Source organism: Punica granatum, chromosome 6 (genome assembly GCF_007655135.1).
Source record: "Punica granatum isolate Tunisia-2019 chromosome 6, ASM765513v2, whole genome shotgun sequence".
Lineage (NCBI taxonomy): Eukaryota > Viridiplantae > Streptophyta > Magnoliopsida > Myrtales > Lythraceae > Punica > Punica granatum.
Window position 1 is genome coordinate 18893997 of NC_045132.1, and position 22802 is coordinate 18916798.

At 34.9% G+C, this 22802-nt stretch overlaps 1 protein-coding gene across 1 annotated transcript; it reads left to right on the plus strand.

Moving 5' to 3' along the window:
* The first annotated feature begins 526 nt into the window (after window positions 1–526).
* On the plus strand, window positions 527–5346 carry LOC116210037 (homeobox-leucine zipper protein HOX3). Its single transcript, XM_031543830.1, has 4 exons — window positions 527–792; window positions 1459–1679; window positions 2108–2187; window positions 4788–5346. Exons 1-4 carry the CDS (start codon window positions 714–716, stop codon window positions 5116–5118), a joined length of 711 nt encoding a protein of 236 aa, XP_031399690.1. The 5' UTR covers window positions 527–713; the 3' UTR covers window positions 5119–5346.
* Window positions 5347–22802: the final 17456 nt, after the last annotated feature.

Below are 22802 nucleotides of genomic sequence, written 5' to 3' on the forward strand. Positions count from 1 at the left end.
GTGGAATGTATCTTGATTAGGTCTTGATTAATTGCCTTCACTTAATGCGTATATGATCCACATGCGCTTTGGTTATTATTCAAGATAAAGATGTGAGATACCTCAATGCACCAATGCAATAAATGAATGGCCTTTTTTATTCTTGGCCAATTGAAGAGCATGTTGGTCATTCTCATGTCACATGATCAAGATAGGATTACCGAAGAACATAAGTTTTTTGATTTGATACGTGAAGTCAAGTTCTCTGTAAAAAGAAAAAAATATTAACTTCAGGGTAAGTCGGTAATATTTCTGTAAGAAGATTAACTTAGGGATTCCATATGTGCTTGGGGTTAATTCAATGACCAATTGAGTGCATCTTTGATAAACTAAATCTAATTAATGATCTTTCCATATGGAACAGTGGACTTCGAAAGGAAACAAAGACCAAATTGAATTCAACAAAATTGATTTCTTCCCCTTTTTTTATTTTTGCCTTTCTCTATATATTTGACCTTTGATCCCCACATCCTTTTTCCCTTTCATTTCATCCCTCTCTTTCTTCTCTCATCCCTTTCCTCTTCACTTCTCACTTTACCCTTTTCCCGACCCAAAAGAGGAAAAAAAAATTGCTTCTCTTATAATATTCTCTGTTATTTCTTCATCTTCATCTCACTCTTCACTTTTCACATATATAATCAGCTCTGGAGCTCCACAGTCGATCATTCCTCTCCATGGCTGCTTTTCCGAGAAGCTCGTCGAGCTTGGAGCTGACTATTTCTGTCCCGGGTTTCACTTCATCTCCTCGTCAAAGTAAGAAGCTCTTCTACGGGTCGAAGATATGAATCTCTCCTGCTGCCTTTCCTTTTCCTTTCTATTCTTCTGAATTAAATCTTTCATTTTTTTTTATTTTGCGCGGTGAAGATCAAGTTTGGACTTTCCTTTTCTCCTTTCAAACCCTTCACTAATCATTTGATCTTGATCTTCTCTCTCATTTTTATACTCCAAGTTCTTGACGAACAGATTCTTTCGCTATTCGTTTGATTCCCTGTCTTCAGATTGCTCGATAATTTATGGATCACAACCTAGGACTTTTTTTTTTTTCCGAATTGTTTTTGCTGCTAGACCATATTATTTTTTGATCGTACGTTGTAAACTATGCTCCAACTGATTTTCAGCTTAATTTTTGGCTATGCAAGATCTTTGGCTTAATTTACTGCTCCGATGGATCGTTAGCCTCGATATTTTCCTTTTACAGATGATGATTAATCATCTTTAATTTGAGTTTTCATACATAAAAACTATAGCTTTTATTCCATTTTCGAAAGTTATCATTTCGTCATTCATCTAATATACGGGCAATATTCGTCGATGCAGAATGATATATACATGAAATAGACATGCCACTTTTTGCTGCCCTCCCCAAAAATAACTTGACATGCTGTGATGTGAAATCGGGTTCCTTCTTTTGTGATGAAGGTGAAAATATTAATGGGTTCTCGGTGAGGGATCTGGACATAAACCAAGTACCCTCGGATGCCGACGGGGAGGAGTGGATGATGATGAACGCATGCACGGAGGATGAAGACGAGAGCTCCTCCATTAATGGCGGCGGCCCTCCCCGCAAGAAGCTCCGCCTATCCAAGGAACAGTCCCGCCTCCTCGAAGAAAGCTTCAGACGAAATCACACCCTAAACACCGTTAAGTCTCAGTACTCTTTTCTTCGCTCCTTGCATGTATATGTTTGTTTAAAGAAATATTATTCTCGTTGAGTTGTTCATACTCCATATATATATATATGATCAAGAACCAAACCTTTCTACAACCCCATGTTTGTTAAAAAATATGGTTCTATTTTTCATTTGTTTGATTTTTATGGTTTATGTAACTCTTGATCACATGCGATATTAATCCTGGGTAGTCATAGTTTCTCAAGAATTAGATCGCTGGAATTATCTTAAAAACAAACATAAGCATACCCCAGAAAATGAAAAGCAAAAAAAAAAAGAAAAAAGGATGGGTGATTGTATTTTTTATGGTGCATGCCTTGATTTTTATTTAATTATTACTGATCGATTTTTCTGGGGTTTTGTTGATGAGGATTTTTGGGGTTTGTCTGGTATTTCAGAAGCAGAAGGAGGCATTGGCGATGGAATTGAAGCTAAGACCCAGGCAGGTCGAGGTCTGGTTTCAAAACCGTAGGGCCAGGTACTATATTTCCTTAATTAATTAATAATAATATTATTATAATATAAAGACACGCTTTTAATTTATAATAAAATATATATTTCTTTTTTGGAAAAAGTTGTACATGCTTATCATCATAGGCATATAATAAATATACATATACAAATAATTAAATAGAGATAATTAAATTAATACTCGATCGAAATAAATGAGAGCCCTTCATTGGGTTCTGTTGGTTGTTGGGACAAAAAAGAAGCTGTTGGGTTCTGGAAATATAGAAACTTGACAACGTTTGACAGAATGAATGATATGATCTACCCAAAGTACAATCCTACTAGACCCCTATAAATAATGTAATCTGAATCAGATTCTATACCCCCCCGTATTATATACAAATCAGTACATACGTACTTTCTCCAACCAGCTTAATTAAGGTGGGCCCTTCACTCGAGCAAAAGTGGCGTATATATATGAGATAGAAAATATAATGAAACAGACCAGACGGTCGACATCAACTATTTGGGAAGTGGTTAATTAACTTTCATATTGGGAGAAAAGGTCCTAGTTAATGGAGAGTCTGCTCTCCGATCATGACCGATAATAATCTTTGAGGGTTGTCTCGGTAATTCCTGAGGTTAGTTAGGAACCATTTTGATGAGAACAATTCTTAGGTTCAACAACTAAATATTCAGTCGTACGAAAAGTTTTCGTACTTGGAGAATAATATTTCATATAAGGAGAATAATGTTTCGTATAAAACAATCAGTTAACTGCGTATACGAATCAGTCGATTAATTGTTCTGTACGAAACATTATTCTCCTCCAAGTACAAAAACTTTTTTTATTACTGAATATCCGGTCACTAAACTTAAGAATCTCTTTTGATGATGATGTTGACGAGGAACTCAGGAAAGACCCTGCCTATATGTGCCGACAATGTAAGAACTTTTTTTTTGAAAAAAACTCCGGTATTCAAAAATATAATTAGGCTCCGAGTAATTCAAAATATATTTTTTGGTCAAAGCATTGTAGCTTGCTATTTATTCCCTCCTTCTAAGTACAAGAATAAATAAATAAAAAGAACCATGTTTGAATGCTCTAATGGTGAGTCTGATGTGAAATTTATTCCTTTGCATAAAAGGAGAAGGCAAGACGGGAGAAAGAACACAGAGTTAATGAAGAGTTAAGTCTGAGTTGACTAGTCGATTTATTAGGTTACCTCCATTGAATGTAGGAGGAATTAATTGTCTACTTTATTACGGTGTCCAAGTCATGCCTTTTATTTAACCAATGATAAATCTACAGAAGGTAAAAATTGAAAAAAGCAGTTTGCATTTTTTTTTCCATGAGAAACTGGAGTCAAACTCATATAAACAATTTCTTCCCTTGATAAATCTTCAACCGTTTCTTTCTTGGAAACATTATCTTGGAATTAATGTTTTGTAGACATTCGGTCCCGAGAATGAAAAGAATTTGTATTACATTTTCATTCGATTCTCTTCGCATGATGTCTGATGTTGACTCAATTGACGGTTTGTATCTTGATATATGAATAGTTGGTCAAAGGGAAACAAAGGAGTAAAGCGTGCAATTAAATCCATTTTAATGAACAAAACCTACATTGTATGCACATACTAACGGATTTTTTCCGATTATCCACTGAAATTGTTATTATACAATTATTATTACTATTGTTATTTTTTTTTCTTCTTCTTCCCGATAGTTTCAAGGGATAATACTATGCTGAAAATAGTCATAGCATCAATTATGGAGTTGCACAAAATTAAAGTAACACCAGTCTTATGAGATGGTGATAATGTTGAGGTGTGTTGGCTACATATAGGGACCCCCTAAACCAGAGGGTTTGGCAAGGAAAAATAATTGTGTCACCAAAAGAAGAGAAATCGACAAATCATAAAGCAAATTATGTATGTATGTGTGTGGTGATTAATATCCTAATATAACAACTTAGATGGTTGAATGAGTTTGACGTTTATTCTATTTAAGTAAGGTCTCGGGTTCGAGTTTTTATGAATGCAAAAATTCACGCTATGAGAGTTTTACCCTTTAGTGAGTTGACCCGACTCAACTTAATTAGTCGGGATCCAATTGGATTTTTAGATATTAGGTGGACACCAAAAAAATGTCTCAATATTATGTCCAACTTTATGGAAGCATACATTATCATGAGGCTGGTTTTCCAACAACTTCGTCGATGTAATTATAGCAATTGCATTAATCAATTTAAAACATATTATTGTACAGAGAGAGAGAGAGAGAGTTAGCTAAGAGTATTGCATGTGTTGTTTGGCCTCGTCCTCGTGTGCTGCTCAGCTTTGACCGTTTCTCTTTGGACCATCTCCATGCACTCATTGACGTTTATTAAGTGCATTCAATAATTAAGAGCATATCATATACTTTTACCAAAGAAAAAAAAATGAGTGCTCATGTTTTAATATTTGATTAAGTTTGTTATTCTTTGATTCGGTGAAAGATCGCCAATCGTGATACCAAGTCAATATTAGATCGTATTAGGTCGGTGGAAGACCAAGGATGTATTGATTCGTATAATTTTCTGCAGATTGAGACCATGTAATAATTTTATAAGTTTGTTGGAGCAGGAGCAAGCTGAAGCAGACGGAGTTGGAGTGCGAATACTTCAAGAGGTGGTTCGGGTCGTTGACGGAGCAGAACCGGAGGCTGCAGCGGGAGGTTGAGGAGCTGAGGGCCATGAAGGTGGGGCCACCCACCGTCCTCTCCCCGCACAGCTCGCAGCCTCTTCCGGCTTCCACCCTCACCATGTGCCCTCGCTGCGAGCGTGTCTCCTCCACCGAACCCATCAGCACTGCCAATGTCCCCGTAACCACCACCGCTGTGGCCCACCTCTCCTCCAAACCCTCATCTGGGCCGGCTTCTCCTCTCCAGCCGAGGCAATCACCCGCGGCTTGTTAGTCAAGACCTTCTCGAGTTGTTTTTGACCTGGGATGAAATCATCATCAATATCCAAAATGTAGCTAGAATTGTTCATAGTAGTGTAGTAGTTTCAGCCGACAAATCAATATATCAAAACATGCTAGCTAGGGCTTGGGGGCACATATAGGATAACATTTAAGGGGAGTCTGTGGGTTTTGATTGGACCGGATATCATGGAAACTGTTACTAATTTATGGCCTTTCTTCATCACAATTTGCCTTTAACATACCGAAATCTTATCGATTTCTCTTATAGTATCTACATAAATTACATTACAGTATGAACCGTACCTGTTGCACGCTTATATGACGACTATATATACTTACGTTACGATCATTGACCTATTGAAAGAGGATCAATTTCTTCATTTAAAAAGACAGGGTTTGGATGTCATGGTGTGTACGTTTATGATCAACAAACAAGGGTTTTAACTTTTATGGTGACGTGATAGACGATTAGTCGATTAGACCTGTCGCATTACAAATCCCCCATATATAAACCTGGACACATCTCTAAGTACCGAATATATAGGACAAAAGTGATCCTGCGATTCCATCGTGACATGAGTAATAGGACAATATATAGGAAGAACACAAAATAAACATGTTTCCTTATTTGCATAGGTTTTCTGACAGCTGCGACAAACATCGAAAAACGAAGAGCATAGACGATTATGAATATTCCAAAGCTGTGACTAACTATATAACTTGATCGTTTTCTCTTATTTCCTTTCTTCTGCTGCTCTATATTGATACTAATTAATAATATATGATCAGAAGGAGCATGCAAAATAGTTATAAATAGACTAATTAAAGCCATGGAGGACGATGAGATAGAGCTTAGGGACAGGGGCTGAGAAGTCAAGGGAGGAGACATTCTTGGATATTGTCCTTTCCCAGACACAAACCTTCAATCCCACGTAAAGGATTACTGTCGTGTCTCCCCCATTTGATAACAAGCAATTAGGACAAATTTATTCCCACAAAAGAACATGCAACCAGGACAAAACCGTAAATAATGTAACTTTCATTCAGTAGATCGAGCAGGTGGTTCTTATTATATATGTACACGCTACACAGGAATAAACAAATATCAGTTCACACCGTAACCAGAGTTGAATTTTGTTTCGGGTATTGACCCTATAATAATTTAATTGAGTAAAAAAAGAAAAAGAAAACCCTAGAGCGTAGACTAAGGCATCATAGACTTGATCAGGGCCGCCAAGACAGTGATTCAAGGTTTCCTAGACTCGATCAAGGTCGACTGTACGTGTACCATACACGTCGGGTTCAGGAATTGCCAGAAGAAGATAAGGCAACATATATATGCGCTAGGGAAGGCCACCCTAACTATATTATATAGGGAACCCTAATACATTGCCAGCTGCATCGACCACCTCTACTAGTTAACTATCTCCTGTTATGATAATGCCTCAACCATGCTCATGCACTTGCACTCATCAAAGGTTGGACTGGACCCATCAGGCAATAATGGCGGCGGCCACAAGCTAGGAGGCTAGCCACTTGATAAGGTTAAGCTACCTTGAATTGAGTCCCCCCACTGCCACTAGCTTAGGTTGCTGCAGCCTCGGACCAACTTGCCACCATCTCAAACAATGCTGGCCCGGCCTGTGGCGGCAGAGGCGGCCCAAGAGAGTTTGCAGCCTAATTAAAACCATTAATCGAGTTGATTTTTTTGCAATTAATCCGTTCTTAAATTTCTTCATCAATCAATAAAATAACTAATCCATTTAATCTTTCCTTAAATAAGTTGTCGCATATATCAGGTAAAGAAATTTCAATTCTAAAACACGCATCTCGATCGAAGCAATAGTTATAGGTAGGAACATTAGCTTTTATAAAAAGGAGAAAATAAACCTGGGAAAACGTAGAGTGATTGACAGAGTCAATAAAGCATGATGTTGTGGATTGGTAATAGAATAGGAGGATTATATAGTTTAGTAGTTAAATGATATTAAGGAAAATAATTATAATGGTGGGAGAAGTGAGAAATAAATTGGATTGATAGAGAAAAATAAACAAGGACTACAAAAGATACAAGAAGTTATACTCTACTAATTAATGGAAAGGAAAAAAAATATATGAGAATACATAAGCATGCATTCGCATATCAAGCAAAAAATTGAATTCACATAGAAAATTGTCAAAGTTAAATATAGTTGAGGATGAAGCTGTTTCTTACTTTCTTTTATTGAATACTTTATAATGTAAAATGATCACCTGTAATTCTAGATTAAATTTTTGATAAACATATTAGATTAAAGCATTTTAGAACCTAATAAATGTACAAAATTTACTTTTTTACATGTAATATAGATTAAGGAATTAAGTTAGCTATTAGGATTGGCGTAATTATATAATAATTAAAGTAGACTATAAAAATAATATCCTTAAATTAGGGAGAAAACCTTGATTTTTCCTCCGTTGTCCTTTATACCATTCTCAATTTCATGGTATAAAAATGAATAATTATTACTTCTTTTATATGTTATTGAATTATAATTTTACATAGACATGTGATACTACCTCAGTTTCATGCGGCCGGTGTCAAGTCTTCTATTACCCTATGATCAACGCTTTTACTAAAATTTCGTAGAGGGTCTTTATGTCTGACATAAACCTTCACCTTGTGAGGCTAAAGGGTTGCATTTTATGTTACATCCATTTGATGGATCTCTAAGCATGCCTTGCAGGAAATAAAATGTAATCACCATAATTTTGTTGTTAATCATCATAGCACGTCATCCTTTACTAAATCTCTAATTGGGCCCTGGTCCCATCTCTACACCTTCGAAATGTTTGGATTTTAATATAACGGCGCCGGCCCACGATGATACAGAAGCCCCTATTTCTTAGGCCCCCACGCAAACCTTGCACACTGGCAAAAATTTGCATTCTCATCGTACGAAATTATTCAGAAAGTGAGGTTGTTTGGAAATGGAGTTGAATTTAACTCAACCTCATTCCAACTATATATATATATATATATATATATATATATTTAATTGGATTGTAATAATAAGGTGGAGGGAGAAAATAAAAAAGTAATGATTGCGTCATTGAATTATGGAAAAAAGTGAGAAAAAGTAATGAATAGTTGAGAGAAAGTAATGATTGAGTTTGAGATAATTTAATATTAAAAATTGAATTGAATGATTAAACAAATTAAAAAAAAGGAAAAAGTAATAATTGTTTCGTTAAATTGAGATAAGTGGAGTTAAGTGGAGTAGGATAAAAAAAACTCCAAAACCGAACAAAACCAATATATAATTTCTTTTTCTTTTTTTATTTTTCGATTATAAGAGCCGGAGACTCATGGAAAATAATAAACTTAAAAAAGTCCATGACAAGAATAAAATTCAAAACCTCTTTATTTCTAGACGTTATCTGCACTATCATGTCTACGGGCAAGAGAGTGAAAGTGTTGGAGAAAAAGTGGTGATGTGAGAGGACACAATGTCCCACATCGGTTGAAAAGAAATAAAATGAGGAAATTTATAAAAGATAAAGGCCCAATGGCCCATTGGCTTAAACTTTTGGGTTGCATATGAACTCGAATCCGAATTAGGCCCATTTTATTTGAAAATTTATCCAACCTCGTATCACATGCATGCCAATAAAAAGCAGTCAACGTGCGGTGGTTTGAATGTCACCGTAATGACTTTCACCTAATGTGATCACAATTATATATAAGGCGGTGACCCAATTTCAATTGGTCCACCCCTTTTTGTATTATTGACTGGTTGCATTGATTCAATTATCTTCTCGAAATCGTGTTAATCGGTTCCTAGTTGAGATACATTAATCGATCACCCTTCTTGTTCAAGATTTGGATTTTCCTCTTAGGAATTGGGCCCATGATCAGGGATAGAGAGTATATATTGTTAACACTAGAATGACATCTTAAGCTGGTGGTCGGCAAGGGCAGGATCTAAAGTCGGGTAAAAAGGATCTGTCGATATTTGATTGAATAACCACAATCTGTTACGGATTCACCATATAATTATTAGCAACTTTATTAGTGATTGCATTGTATTCAGAACCATGCAAATTATGTAGCTGGCCCACATTTGACGATGATGCCAGATAGTTTGGCAATTTGCAGCAAGACAACCTTTTTCTTTTCCTTTTGGGTTGAGGGTGTCTTTATCAACAACCAAATCTGCAAAAGCATTGAGCCGTGCTATATATATTCCGGGTTTTAGGTTCTTTCGTAGCATTCTGTTCCAATTAATCGACAAAACAATTTGAGTGGAGCATCAATTTGCTAGCTATCTTATCCTTCCCCCAAGGAAAAAAGGTGCTGATACCAATTATAAAAGAAAGGCTAAAGTATTGGCAAGAATTGCGACATTTTGCAGTTGAATAAACCTATTAGTTTCGGTCATTTTAATGACCTTGAGACTATATATTATCTTCGGGTAAATCCTTTATGCTACTGGTACTATATAATATAATAAAAGTGAAAAATCTTTGGAAAAAAAAGTGAAAAATTTCTACTCATTTTTTCTTTCGGTTACAAGAAAAACTTATGAATATAATATAAAGAAATAAAAATTTAATTAAAGGGAAATATATAACTCCACTCACTACAAATAAAATAACATAAATCAACAAAAAAAAAGTACCAAGGGAAGATAAACTGGTGGTATAGAAAATCTATACTAACAGACTTATAAATCATTGGTATACACGTACACTTTACTATTGAGTTATATTAAGAATTATATATAGATTTTTATGTACTATAACAACAGTCAAAATCTCTTGGAAAAGACTTGCCTAAGACTTTTACCAATGAGAGGTATATATTGATGTCTGTTGGAATAGATTTTTAAAACGGGAGAATCACATAAATGATCCTATAAATTTTATTTAGATTTTTTCAGTCTCAAATGTTTGCTCCATTAGATACTTATGGTCTAAATTGTAACTGACCGTTAACTGATATTGATGTGGACGCAAATAGCGTTAGACTTTTCCACTCGTATTTAAAATACCTATGTGAAAATTAAAAGAATAACAATGATGATCCTAAAAGTTTTCCTTTTTTGGAGCTTGAGTCCTATAGGTTTAACTTTGTAAAAAAGAGTCCTAAATCATTTTAAAAAGAGACAGTTTTGGTCAATTTTGCATCGATAGTTAACAAGCGATGATGTGGAATTAATGAAATGAAAACGGTTATGGCTAGCCATTAATATGGTACACATGGACCAACCATCTTAAAGATTAAAAAAAACAAAAAAAGCAAAAAAAATAAAAATGGAATAAAATTAACCAAAATTAAATAAAAATAAGAAAAAAATTCTAAATATATTTTAAAATAAAAGAAATTAATTTTTTTTAAAGAACTTTTAAAAAATATAAAAAGCTTTTAAAAATTTTAAAAAGTTTTATAAAAATAGAAGAAAAACTACATTAAATTCAAAAAATATTTAAAAATTAAATAAAATTAATTAAATTTACGAAAAATTCTGAAATTTTTTGAAGATAAGATAATACAAAAAAATTAAAATAAAAGTTCAAAAAATTACAAAAAACTTATAAAAGGTAAACAAAAAAAGGAAAGGGCTAGATCAATGGACCTCTTCAAGCTAATCCTCCTTCCTGATGAGGTCATCGAAGGCTTTTGAGCCCCGGACAACCTCGACGGGAGGCAGGTGTGCCCGAAAGGAAGAGCCGAGCACTTGATCAAGTCCTTCCCTCCTGTTTTCTTCGAAAGAAAGAAATGGGGAGGAGGTAAGGATTAGAAATGGGGGCCCCTCCAGTTAGAGCCTTCGACGACCTCGCCCCATTTTTTGTAAATTTAATTAATTTATGTAATTATATTGAATTTTTCTTTTATTTTTTAATTATATATATATTTTAAAATTTTAATAGATTTTAAAATTATAAGAAAATATTTAAATAAAATTTATTTTAATTTTTTTGTACTTTTAACTATCAATTTTTATTTTTTTTTCTAATTTTTATTATTTATTTTTATATTTAAGGATTTTTTGAAGTGGCACGCCATGGTTGGTCCATATATACCATATTAATGGCCATAAAATTTTTCACGTCGTTAAGTCCACACCATCGCTCATTAATGGTTGGTGACGGAATAAACCAAAACTGTCACGTTTTGAAATGATTTAGTACTGTTTTTTCCAAAATGAATTTATATGACTCAAGTTCAAAAAATGAAAAACTTTTAGGACATTGCTATAATTCTTGTAATATCCACATAAGTATTTTAAACATAGGTGGAAAAGAATTTACGTCATTTACGTTCACATCAGTACCAGTTAACGGGCAGTCATGATTTGGACCATAAGTGTCTATCGGAGTAAACGTTTAGGATTGAAAAAGTCAAAATGAAACTTATAGGACCATTTTTGTCATTCTCCCTTTTCAAAACTTATACTTTCAATCAATAACCTTTGGGAAAACTCATATTGGTAAAAGTCTTTTCTGATAGATTTGACTGTTGGTAAAGCCCTGAAAAATATATTCTAATAAACATCAATATATAGTTTAAGTATACATGTATAATAATGATTTATAAATATGTTGGTATAAATTCTCTATACTAACAATTTATCTTTTGTTGGTATAGATTTTTGTTGGCATATGTCATTTTTTTTTTGGAGTGACTATAAGATTCAATTGGAAACTTCTTAATTCCTAAGTGATACTACAAGAAAATAGGCCTATGTAGACACATGTTTTACAATGCAGCAGAGATGGATTGTGAAAGGTTTGCTTGAAACTTAATTTCTTGACGCAGAAGATGTGTGTCGGAAAGGACCAACATTTGCCGACACATAACACCATTGCATTGAGAAAAGATCAACCGCAAAAGATGTCTGTCAATGCGTTACCTTCATTTCTTAAATCTTTGCTCGATTTTATTAATTAAAAATGAATATTTCCATTTTTTTATTAAAGATGACCTCTTTTATATATATATATATAGGTGCCGTACAAAATTAATATAAGCAATTAGATTTCTCCTCATTTAAAATGGATCGTCCGTTGTACATAATTTTTAAGTATTTTCATTCCTTACCTTTCAATTTTCTTCCCACAAACCTTCACCAATGTTACAATTTAGCCTCATGCATGGACCAATAAGGGAATGCAGTCTCGGCTTCAACCTTAGACTACAGAGCCACTTCACCCAGCCCCCCGAGTCTCGATTGTCCTCTGCTCGTCCTTACTGCTCCTCCCGGCTAATTGTTGAGAAGAAATTAAGGTGCTTTTTCCCCAAATGTTATTGAATTCTCATTAGAAGTAGAAGTTGGCTATTGAATCTGCTCAGTGATGTTAATTTGCTCGATTTTTTTGATTGATACAGTTAAGGCTCGAGAAAGGGAGATGTATGTGACGTTACTGATGCATTTGGAATTCATCATGAAAGGAAGACTTTTTTCCCCGGGATATGTAATCAACCGTTCAGGACGGATACCATGTCATCGACCATAAACCACCCATCGAACCGGTTTTATTTTCTAAGCCGATTCGATGGTTCAATTGAAACCGTTTTATTCAATCGTATGATTTAGATTCTCGTAAATTAATTTGGTTCAATATTACACGTGGCGCAATAACATGAATCCACGTCTTCAACCTGGATTTGTGATAGTATCAAATGCCGACGAAAAAAATTGTGAGCAAAAATCACATTTTATACAATAAAGGAATCAAATCGTGATTTTTAGGGTGTTTTTGAAATTTTAAACCTTACAAAAATGAACTGTTCGGATTAAATTGAAGGTGATTTAAGGGTCTAAATTAATTGTGTATGGTGTGAAAAAATCCAAAATCTGCTCAGTAGAATTTGGTTATATACATATATGGTTTTGCGTAATAATGCCCAGTCTATTCTTGAGTCTATTCTTGCGTAATAAGGCTTGGAAAACTTCACTTACAAGGATGAACTCAGAATTTCTAATTTTCAGGCCGAGGACGAGGGCATTGTACAGAAAAGTTTTTCTCATCTTCTTGGAAACTCAAATGGGTAATATATGGAGGAGAGTCAGTAATATATAGCACATATATAGTTTAGCATTCATTCTTTCGCCTGATAACCAAGAGACTTTAGGTTAGATACTCGTTATGAAACGATCTATATCCATTTAAATGATAAGTATTTATATTTCATTACACCTATACCCACAAACCTTTTTTATAACTGAAAAAAAAATTACCCTCACTTAATTATAGTGTAAATCAAGCAAAAGTTGTTATTTTGAATAGTTTCCTCTCCTCGATCTATTTCCACCCACTTATTGTCTCTATTTTGAGTTACTCTAGATATTACCCGACGATATGACGCAGGAATGCGCTATTGCGCTATATCTACTTTGAGCTAATAAGTCAAGTGTGCTGCATTTATTAATTTGTACCATGCATCGTTCTTTTAGTTTTAACTAAATGAGTTCCATGAGTTAAAATAAAGGAGTACAATTAATTTAGCTAGTAGAAATTGAATTTGAAATCTCTTGCTATTGATCTAAAGATTCTCCATAGAGGATACCCTTACTGTGGTCTTGAAAAGGTGACCGATAATGGACAAAAATTGGAAACTAAGATATAACGTGACTTCTTTATGGTAAAATCTATTGAATTATAAATAGGATCTCGCTTTAGTAATTAACTTAATTGGATATTTTTGAGGTGATGAGGAACTTTTTCTATTATATATCACCAACATCAGGTTATTCACATCGCCAAAACATAATTTAATATACCTAGAGTATATAAAACTAGAGACCGCGCATTGGAGACACCATGTAAGGAGGAGAACTTTTGTTAAGCGACTTTTCTTGTTACCACGTATAGAGATGGGACAAGTTGTATAATAAGATGATGCCACTTTGCTTTTGCGACATGTATCTTAATATTCAGAATCCCAATAAGGTCTGATTAATCCAGTTGAAAGATCGTGCATTAAATGTTATTATATTTCCCAACAAGTGCGCTTCTTGGGATTCAAACTTGTATTCTTCTCCTTACGATAGTAAGTTACTTACTACTCAACCAACACTTTTATTGGCTGCTGTCACCTTGTTTTCAAGAATCGATCAGATGTAAGATCATACATCCTATACTTTAGGTTTATACTGCATTAAATATAATAATAATAATAATAATAATAATAACAACAACAATAATAACAATAATAATAACAATTAGGGGTGATCGGTTCCGAATACCCTGTATTTTTTACGATATCCGGACCCTACCCTGTAAGGGACAAGTTTCAAAATTTTGGAGCCGGACTATACCTTGTTGAATTTTGGAACCGAAACCTGCCCAAAACCTGTATTATACCACATGTTCCGGGTACCTTGTTGGAACCTATAAATTTTTTTCTCTGGCTAAATAAAATCGAAAATGTCACATACATAATCAGTAATTACGCCAAATAGAATATCAACAAAGATTTAGATTAATCCACAACACAAAAAAATGATATGTCTCATCAATCCATCGATAAAATTAAACATCCATAATACGATTCCACACAACAAAGTGCATATGTTCTGATTCATTAAAACAGACAGTAACTTTACTCTTTCCTCTTTTTTTTTTAATAAATAATCGATTCCGGGTACCCTGTAGGCAGGAATCGAAACTAGAACCGATTTTCACCAGCTCCTGATTTTAATACCCGGAACTTACCATATTTTCAATACGAGCTACTCGAACTCTACCCTAACGGGTAGGTTCTGACCGGTTCCGAGTATACCCGGTACCCATGAACACCCCTAATAACAATAATAATAATAACAACAACAAGAACAATAATAATAACAACAACAAGAACAATAATAATAATAATAATAATAATAATAATAATAATAACAAGAACAAGAATAATAACAAGAACAATAATAATAATAACAATAATAATAACAATAAAAATAACAATAACAATAAGAACAATAATAAAAATAATAACAATAATAACAATAATAGCAATATCTATCTATCTATCTATCTATCTATCTATCTATCTACCTACCTATCTATCTATTTATCCATTAGATTAGAGTTTCAAAATGGAACTCTTGTGGAGATTAGGGAGTGTACTATGCTTTACTCTCATAATTGTTTTTGTTTTTACCTTAAAAAAAGTGTTTTTTTTTTCTTTCTTCAATTTTTATTAGAAAATGCGGATAAGTTGGTGGAGTTTTAATCAATATTATAAAATGGAAAGTAGGCAGTATTTTCTAGTTTAGCACCGATTTTTTAGTTTCTTTTTTTTTTGGGTGAAATTTTTTTAGTTCTTTTAGAATTAGCTTTTTGATAAAAAATTTTCAAATAACTTACTTTTCATATAATTTAGGAGGGTTTTAAGCTTTTATTTTCGTTGGGACTTAATGAAGGCAAGACTATATAAGAAGTTGTTTTAGTGCCTAAATGCAACGAAACCACAATAAATTTGTAATTTGAGAGGGAGAAGAGTTCGTCATTATTAAAATTACTACAAACTTCGTACATCGGGACCATATTATTACTTTTCATTATGCAAGTATTGAAAACGTTCTTAGGAATTGCAAATATATGTTCGTCTATTGAACTAAATTTGTAGTTGCTTGTCCTTTTAATTCGGTACCAATATGTATGAGATGCAATATTGTACTGCCGCCTTGCTTAGTATATGATTTCAAGGTAAAGATTGAGAAGATTAATTACGAATGTTTTAGTCAAGAAATTCAAGCAATGATGCCAAATTGGAGTAGTGTAATATAGAAGCAAATGAATATGAACATTATTAGTACACCTTAAAGTTCTATCGTACTTTACAATTTGCTATACAGTTTGGTTGTTCTTGGAAGATAGATTCTACACCAACAATACAAAGAACTATAAAAGCTTTTTTGTTATGAAAGTTCATATTTGAGATAAATTTTACTATTGACTTTTTGTAATTATTTGATATTCTAAAAATATAAATATGATTGTATACTGAAAATAAACATATATATATATATATATATATGATTTATAAAATTCAAACCATTTGATTTGCTTCCTAATGTAGATGTAGATTTAAATTTCACTTGGGAACAATGATTCATGTGGTTAATGCATGATTTTGTTGATTCCTCTATTTTTCTTCCATTTCTTTCATTTTCTTTGTTGCCTCCTAAGGATGTTGAGGGGTATATTTTTCATTAACTGTCGCCTTTTGAATTTATTGTCTACTTCAATCATCTTTTATATTTATTGTTTTTAATATTTGGTCGACGACCATATCCTCTATTATCATTTAAATCATACCATTTGATTTGCTTCCTAATGTAGGTGTAGATTTAAATTTCACTTGGGAACAATGATTCGTGTGGTTAATGCATGATTTTTTTGCTTCCTCTATTTTTCTTCCATTTTCTTTGTTGCCCCCTTAAAGATGTTGAGGGGTATATTCTTCATTAACTATTACCTTTTGAATTTATTGCCTCCTTCAATCATCTTTTATATTTATTGTTTTTAATATTTGGTCCACGACCATATCCTCTATCATAATTTAAATCATGTTTAACCTCGGCATGATTGAGTTTTGTCCATCACTATCACATCAAAAGCACAAAAAAGTTCACAAGACAATTCTTGGGATCCGTAACTGAATTTTTAGTCACTCTCCAAATACAAAATCTTAAAATAAGTGTACAAAAAATGTGAGATTTGTACAAATTTTTTTTGTACAAAACTATGAATCCCAAAACGGGTAATCACTCTAAAGGTGCTCTGGTGGCTTTAAAGGGTTTCGATTCTGGGATGAGATGGATACTTGAACTCTTCCTTAACCACTTGGCCAAATCCCTTGGAGTTTGCATAACAAGTGTTGAGGGTTTGCACTTGAGGTGATAGAATTTTCAGTCACGAGACTCAATAATCCCCAGTACTTTTTTTTTCTCTTTTTATAGGTAAGAACTTCCACAGTACATTGAAGCTAATTTCTTGCCATCATACACAGTACGTTGCTTTATCCGAAATTAATTGCATAATAATATAATTATTACTTAATCATGGAAAATGTCAAAGTGCTTGATATGGATAGCCGTATAGCAAAATTTTCTCATAATATTACAAATAATTTATTCTAGGTGAGACTAGGGAAATGTAATAGGATTAACAACTTGGGTCTCGGAGAAATAGAAACCATGCACACGCTCCGTTTCGATCATTCTTGCCCTAAACTGTTAATACTACTGATTCCCTAAAATTACTTCGGATCGCATATGAGCGACTTTTTTTTTATGTGCATGATACTCTTAAGAGATAAGCACATAGCATACTCAACTCAGCTTCTGATATTGAAGAACTACCAAGATCTAGAGGTTCAATAGGTCCCGATTAATTTAGTTCTATTCAAATCGGCTCACTTAAAGGGTAAAACTATCACAGTTGTGGATTTTCTCCATTTACAATACTTGAACTCGACATATTATTTAAGAAGAATAAATATCTAAAGGTTTGAACTAATCCACGTTGATTTATAATTAATTTAATAAGAAGTTAATGAAGTTGTTGGTCCTCCAGAGACTAGGGGTAGAAGGTTGAACCATTTTCTCCAAAGCTTGATGGTCGACATCTCCACACAAACAATTAAAGGCCGATTTGAAGACAAAAGGAAAACATCGGTCATATCATATTATCATGGAACAAATTAAAATTAAACTTGTTGTACCTTACGTTCAGCTTTCGTCTCCAATATATTGACCTATTGGGGTCGGTTGCTCAGTGGCAATGTATGTTTGCTATTGGTGCGGGATCTCGGGTGGTGAAAACAAACAAACATGAGAGATAGGCACGTAATGGCTTTTCTTAAGGCTTTATTTGTTCTTTTGGTGAAAATGGCATTCACCAAGGGAGATGGCTACGAAGTTCGTCAAGTTGGAGCATCCTACAATATCTTTAAGTGAGTTAAGGAAAATTGTGCAAGAATATGAAGTACGTGATTCCAACTGGAAATCTTATGAAATTTGTTTCGTCAACAAAAGGTACGCTACTATTATCTTTTATTGTGTTAATCTTGATCGAAAGACTCATGTCGAGATAGCATTGTTCTAACAATGATATAAGAATCACAATATTAGTTTTGGGAATGAGTGGTTATTTTGTTATTTCCCACACGATGATAACGAGAAGATCAAGTGCCCCTGTTTCGAGAGCCACATCGTTGGCACCGTTTGTGGGAACCGAATGAAAAGTTATGATCCCAATTTTGCGATGGATGTTATGGCTGTCTATCCAGTGAAACTTTGAACGGCAGTGGAAAGGTGAGTTTCCACATAAGGGACTAACCATCACTATCAGCACTGGAAAGGCACAAAACCAATAACACTAAAATCAACTATGTGAGCACAGGCATTAATTGAAGAATCTTCGAGTGTCCGTGTTATTATAAAGAATTCGACTCTGGTCAAGTATTGAGCGGTCATAAGAAAGTAACATTTGACTCCAAGAACGAGGCCAATCTTGACACGACGTGTTCTTGTGTCGTCAACATGACATGTGTAGGGACTATGTGGAAGGCCGTGATTTCAACTTTATCGCTCATTGCAATGCATGGGATAATTGCATCAAAATAAATAAATAAATAAATCTCTACTTGCTTTTTTGTGATGTATATGCCTGAAGGATGACCATATGGCATGAAAGTTAATTTCCGTTCTTGTTCGATTATCAAAGCTGTGTGTTCATATGCTTTTAAGTTGGTTAACTGCAAATGGCAGGTTACCATTGTATGAAGAATTATTAAAGAAAAAAAATTAGAATTTTGTGCCGCGATTAATGTCATGTATTGTACAAATAAATACTTGTACGTGTATATATATATATATATATATATATATTTTGCTCAATCTGAATTAATTGGTGATGTGCGCACCTGAATTTCGTCTCGTCGAGTCACGCATGCGCGCGCCTAAATGCAACGCGGCTTGGGAGTATTCACCTTCCCGGGGACGCGCAACGGACGCACGTGAGAAGGAGTCACCACTTGCCATTTTATGACTCGAAGGTCGAGGGCCGGCAAGTTACCCAGGTCTAGGGGTACGGAATACACCTAATTGCTAAGGCATATGGTCTGCGAAACCCAAGGTTTCGAATTCGGGGGTTCTGTTACATGCGAGCCTATATCTCGCATGCCCTATCGGTACTCTAGCTTGTCTAGGCTTGCCATTTTATATAATTACCGCTTAATTAAGTTTCGCTCATCTTACGCGTTTTGACACCGTAAATTCGAAGAAACACTCCGACCGTCTGCTCTCCGACCGGGATTCTTACATGAATAAACATACAACATAAATCCTCACATTGTTCTCTCAAATAAATGAAATACAAATTATAACAATTGGATCCCGGTTGGTTCACATTCGGTTATTATTCCACTCGTGCTCACCGTGTGGTTTGAAAAGACTGAAATTGAAATTAAAGTGCACACTCGGTGTATAAGGGCATTGGACCCCGTGATCGACGGTTATGGGCGTTGGAGCCAATGTGAATCGAGTCCTAAAGGATCGGGCTCGATCCGCATAACAATCAAGTGCAAAAGATGTGACAAGCAAGCTCAAATAAACAATCAATGGGGTTTTGTTATCACCAAATTTACGTGAATTAATTGATTATTAATCGAGATATCTTGGCATACAAATCCTACCCTAAAACAAGCAAAAAGCAAAAGGGGAATGGCATGTAGCATTCAGCATCATTTACCGGACCTGACAGACTGTGTGTGTCCGTGATCAAGTCTCGAATGTGTGGGTTGATTTTAAAATGTTATGTATCGTGACACTTTGATTATGATAGGTTATTATAGAATGTGGATTTTGACACGAGAATCCTATAGCCTAGTGCCTAGCCCGCTATCCCCATTCTGTTTTCTATTAGGCCGAGTATGCGATTAAGTCAAATGTTGGTATCTTAAACCGTTATTCCCGATCTAACTACCCAAGATCATGCATAGATAACAATAAATTGTAAATACGCCTTTTTTTGCCTTTGTATAGAAAATTTATTTTTGAAAAGAGAGAGACTGCGCAATGCGGGCCACCTCGGCCTGTGACCGGCGTTGACTGATTCCCTGATTCTTCTAGGGTTATACGAGAACCCCAAAAAGTCAAAGAAACGGTCAATCTATCCGGAAGTGATCTAAAAAGGACTTCCACACCCCGACTTGAGTTACCTAAAATTAGGAGGCCTCGAGTCAAAACATGCAAGTTCTTCCCAGAAGTCCATGTCACATCGGATCACGAGTCTTAGATTTTAGTATGAAATTTGCGAATTTTGAAAAGAAGGCGTCAACACGTATTTGCAATTTATTGACGCGTATTTCCGATTAATTACCAATTCGTGCAAAATTATTAAGGTCGAGTGAATTAATTAGTCAAATGAACGTCCCGTTTACCCGATTGGTGAAATCATTAAGTTTAATTAAAATCTGCTGAATGCTTTATTTTATTTTTTTTTGGGTTTCAAGCCGTAGAAACGATCAATAATAGATCGCCCGATAAACTCTAATTTCCAGTCATCTCGAAAAATTTGCATAAAGATCGAACAACATAATGTAGAATAATAAAGACTGATAAAGTAACGGAAAAATGTCTCAAGGACTAAACTGAAACAAATCAAAAAAAATTTGAAGAATGATTTTTTTAAATTCTATAAAATTTGGAGAATGTTCGGGAAAGTATAAAATGGGCTAGGGTTTATTTAAAATTAATTTTTTGAAATTCAGGGCTGGTTTTAAAATGAATAAATGTTGCAGGGACAAAATTGAAACAAATTGAAAAGTTTACCGGGGTGATTTTAAATTCTGAAAAATTCGGAGGATGTGCTAGAAATAATGAAATAGCCCAGAGTATGTTTGAAATGAATTTTGAAATTTAGGGCTGATTTTAAAAAAATTAATAAATGCTCCAGGGACTGAATTGAAACAAATGCAAAAGTTTGCTGGAGCAGTATTTGATTCTGAAAAAAAATTAGGGACGTGATGAAAATATCGAAAATGTCATGGGACTGGTTTAAAATTGATTTGGGAATTTGGGCAGGATTGAAAAATATGAAAATTCGTTGCATGACTAGAATGAAACAAATTAGAAAGTTAGAATAATCGGATTCGGCATAATTGTGATAATCTATGCAACCAACAAGGAATTATTTCATGTCATCATCATTCAAGCAAGCATGATATTTAATATAAAGCCCTAAACATGCCGCTAAGTTGAGATTTTACCTAACCCAAAAGTTTGGGGGCGTTTCTGTAATATACGAAAGCTGCCGGACGAATGGGTCGGGTCGGATCGGATCAGATCGGTCGGCCGGTCCGAAGGAGAAACCACCCGAAAGGAGTGGGCTGGTCTGGAGCAACTCGGGCCGGACGAAGGCTTGCGCTGCGGAAGGATAGCTGGGCCGAGGTTGGCAGACTGGGCCGACTGGGCTGGTCCTGCAACAGAGAAATAATGAGCCGAAGCCCGTCAGTGAGGAGCTCCGGAGGAGGGTGGTGCTGGCGGCGCCGATCGGCTGCGAGCGGCGGTTCCGGCTGTTGGACGCAGCGACGACGACGCGAAAAGGATCGGGTGAGGGGTCTGAGCACCGCCTGGGTCACGCCGGCTCCGATCTGGGCTTCACTGATGGCCGGGACAGTCGGAATCAAGGCGATTTCACAGTTTTCCGGCGTTGTTCCGATCGGGCAACTATTTGCCAAAATCCCGAAACGAGAGCCAATTTCTCCTTTTTTCTCCGTGGGTTCTGTTGTGTCCCCATCGACTTCGATTTCCCCCCCCCCCTTTAATTGCAATTTTTGGTTGAGATTTCGGCTAATTTGGGGAGGAAATCGCGGAAATCCGCGATTTCCTGTTTTGGGCGGCCAGCCAGATCACGGGCAGCCGGTTGCCGCTGCCCGGACTGCCCGGAACAGTAATTTTTTTTTTAAAAAGGTGATAAATAGAAAAATGATAATTTTGCCCCCCTGGAGCCGATGGACCGAAATTGGGTGCTGACAGGTGATGAGCAACCTTTACCTAGAGAGATGATTGGAAGTCTAGCACTTATGTCGATTTTGTAGTGAATATTGAATTATTATTATTGATTTGAGAACTATAGCAAAGTAAGTTATTCTGCATGATGTGCTAATTGTTGATTCTTTTGTGCATTTTTCTATTGCTTGTCTATGCAAAAATTTGTTATAGTTTCAACCAAAAGCATTACCGACGACCTAAATTAGGTTGAGAAATTATAATGTCTAGCATCGGAAAATTTAATATCTCCCAATGAAGCACGACAAGCTAGAGAATGTTATTACAAAATGTACATGCAACAGAATGGTGTAGCATAATGCTAAATATGTGTTAATCAAAATGATTAATGGAATTGCGTGTACAACAAATTCCCAAGAGGGCAAGGAATTGTTATATATTATATATTGGCAATATTTTATGGTGAGACTAATGTTCGTTTGAGAATCAAAGTTCTCACAAATGAAATGGTTTCGTTGGTACATGGTCTCCTTAAATATTGGTTTAAGGCATATTGTGCCAGGCGACTCATTTTTAATCGAGCAATAATATTTGAATTTCTCGATCGAGGCAAAATATGATCGACATGTTAATTGGAGGACTTGCAAGAGATTCAATTCAAAGAATTTTA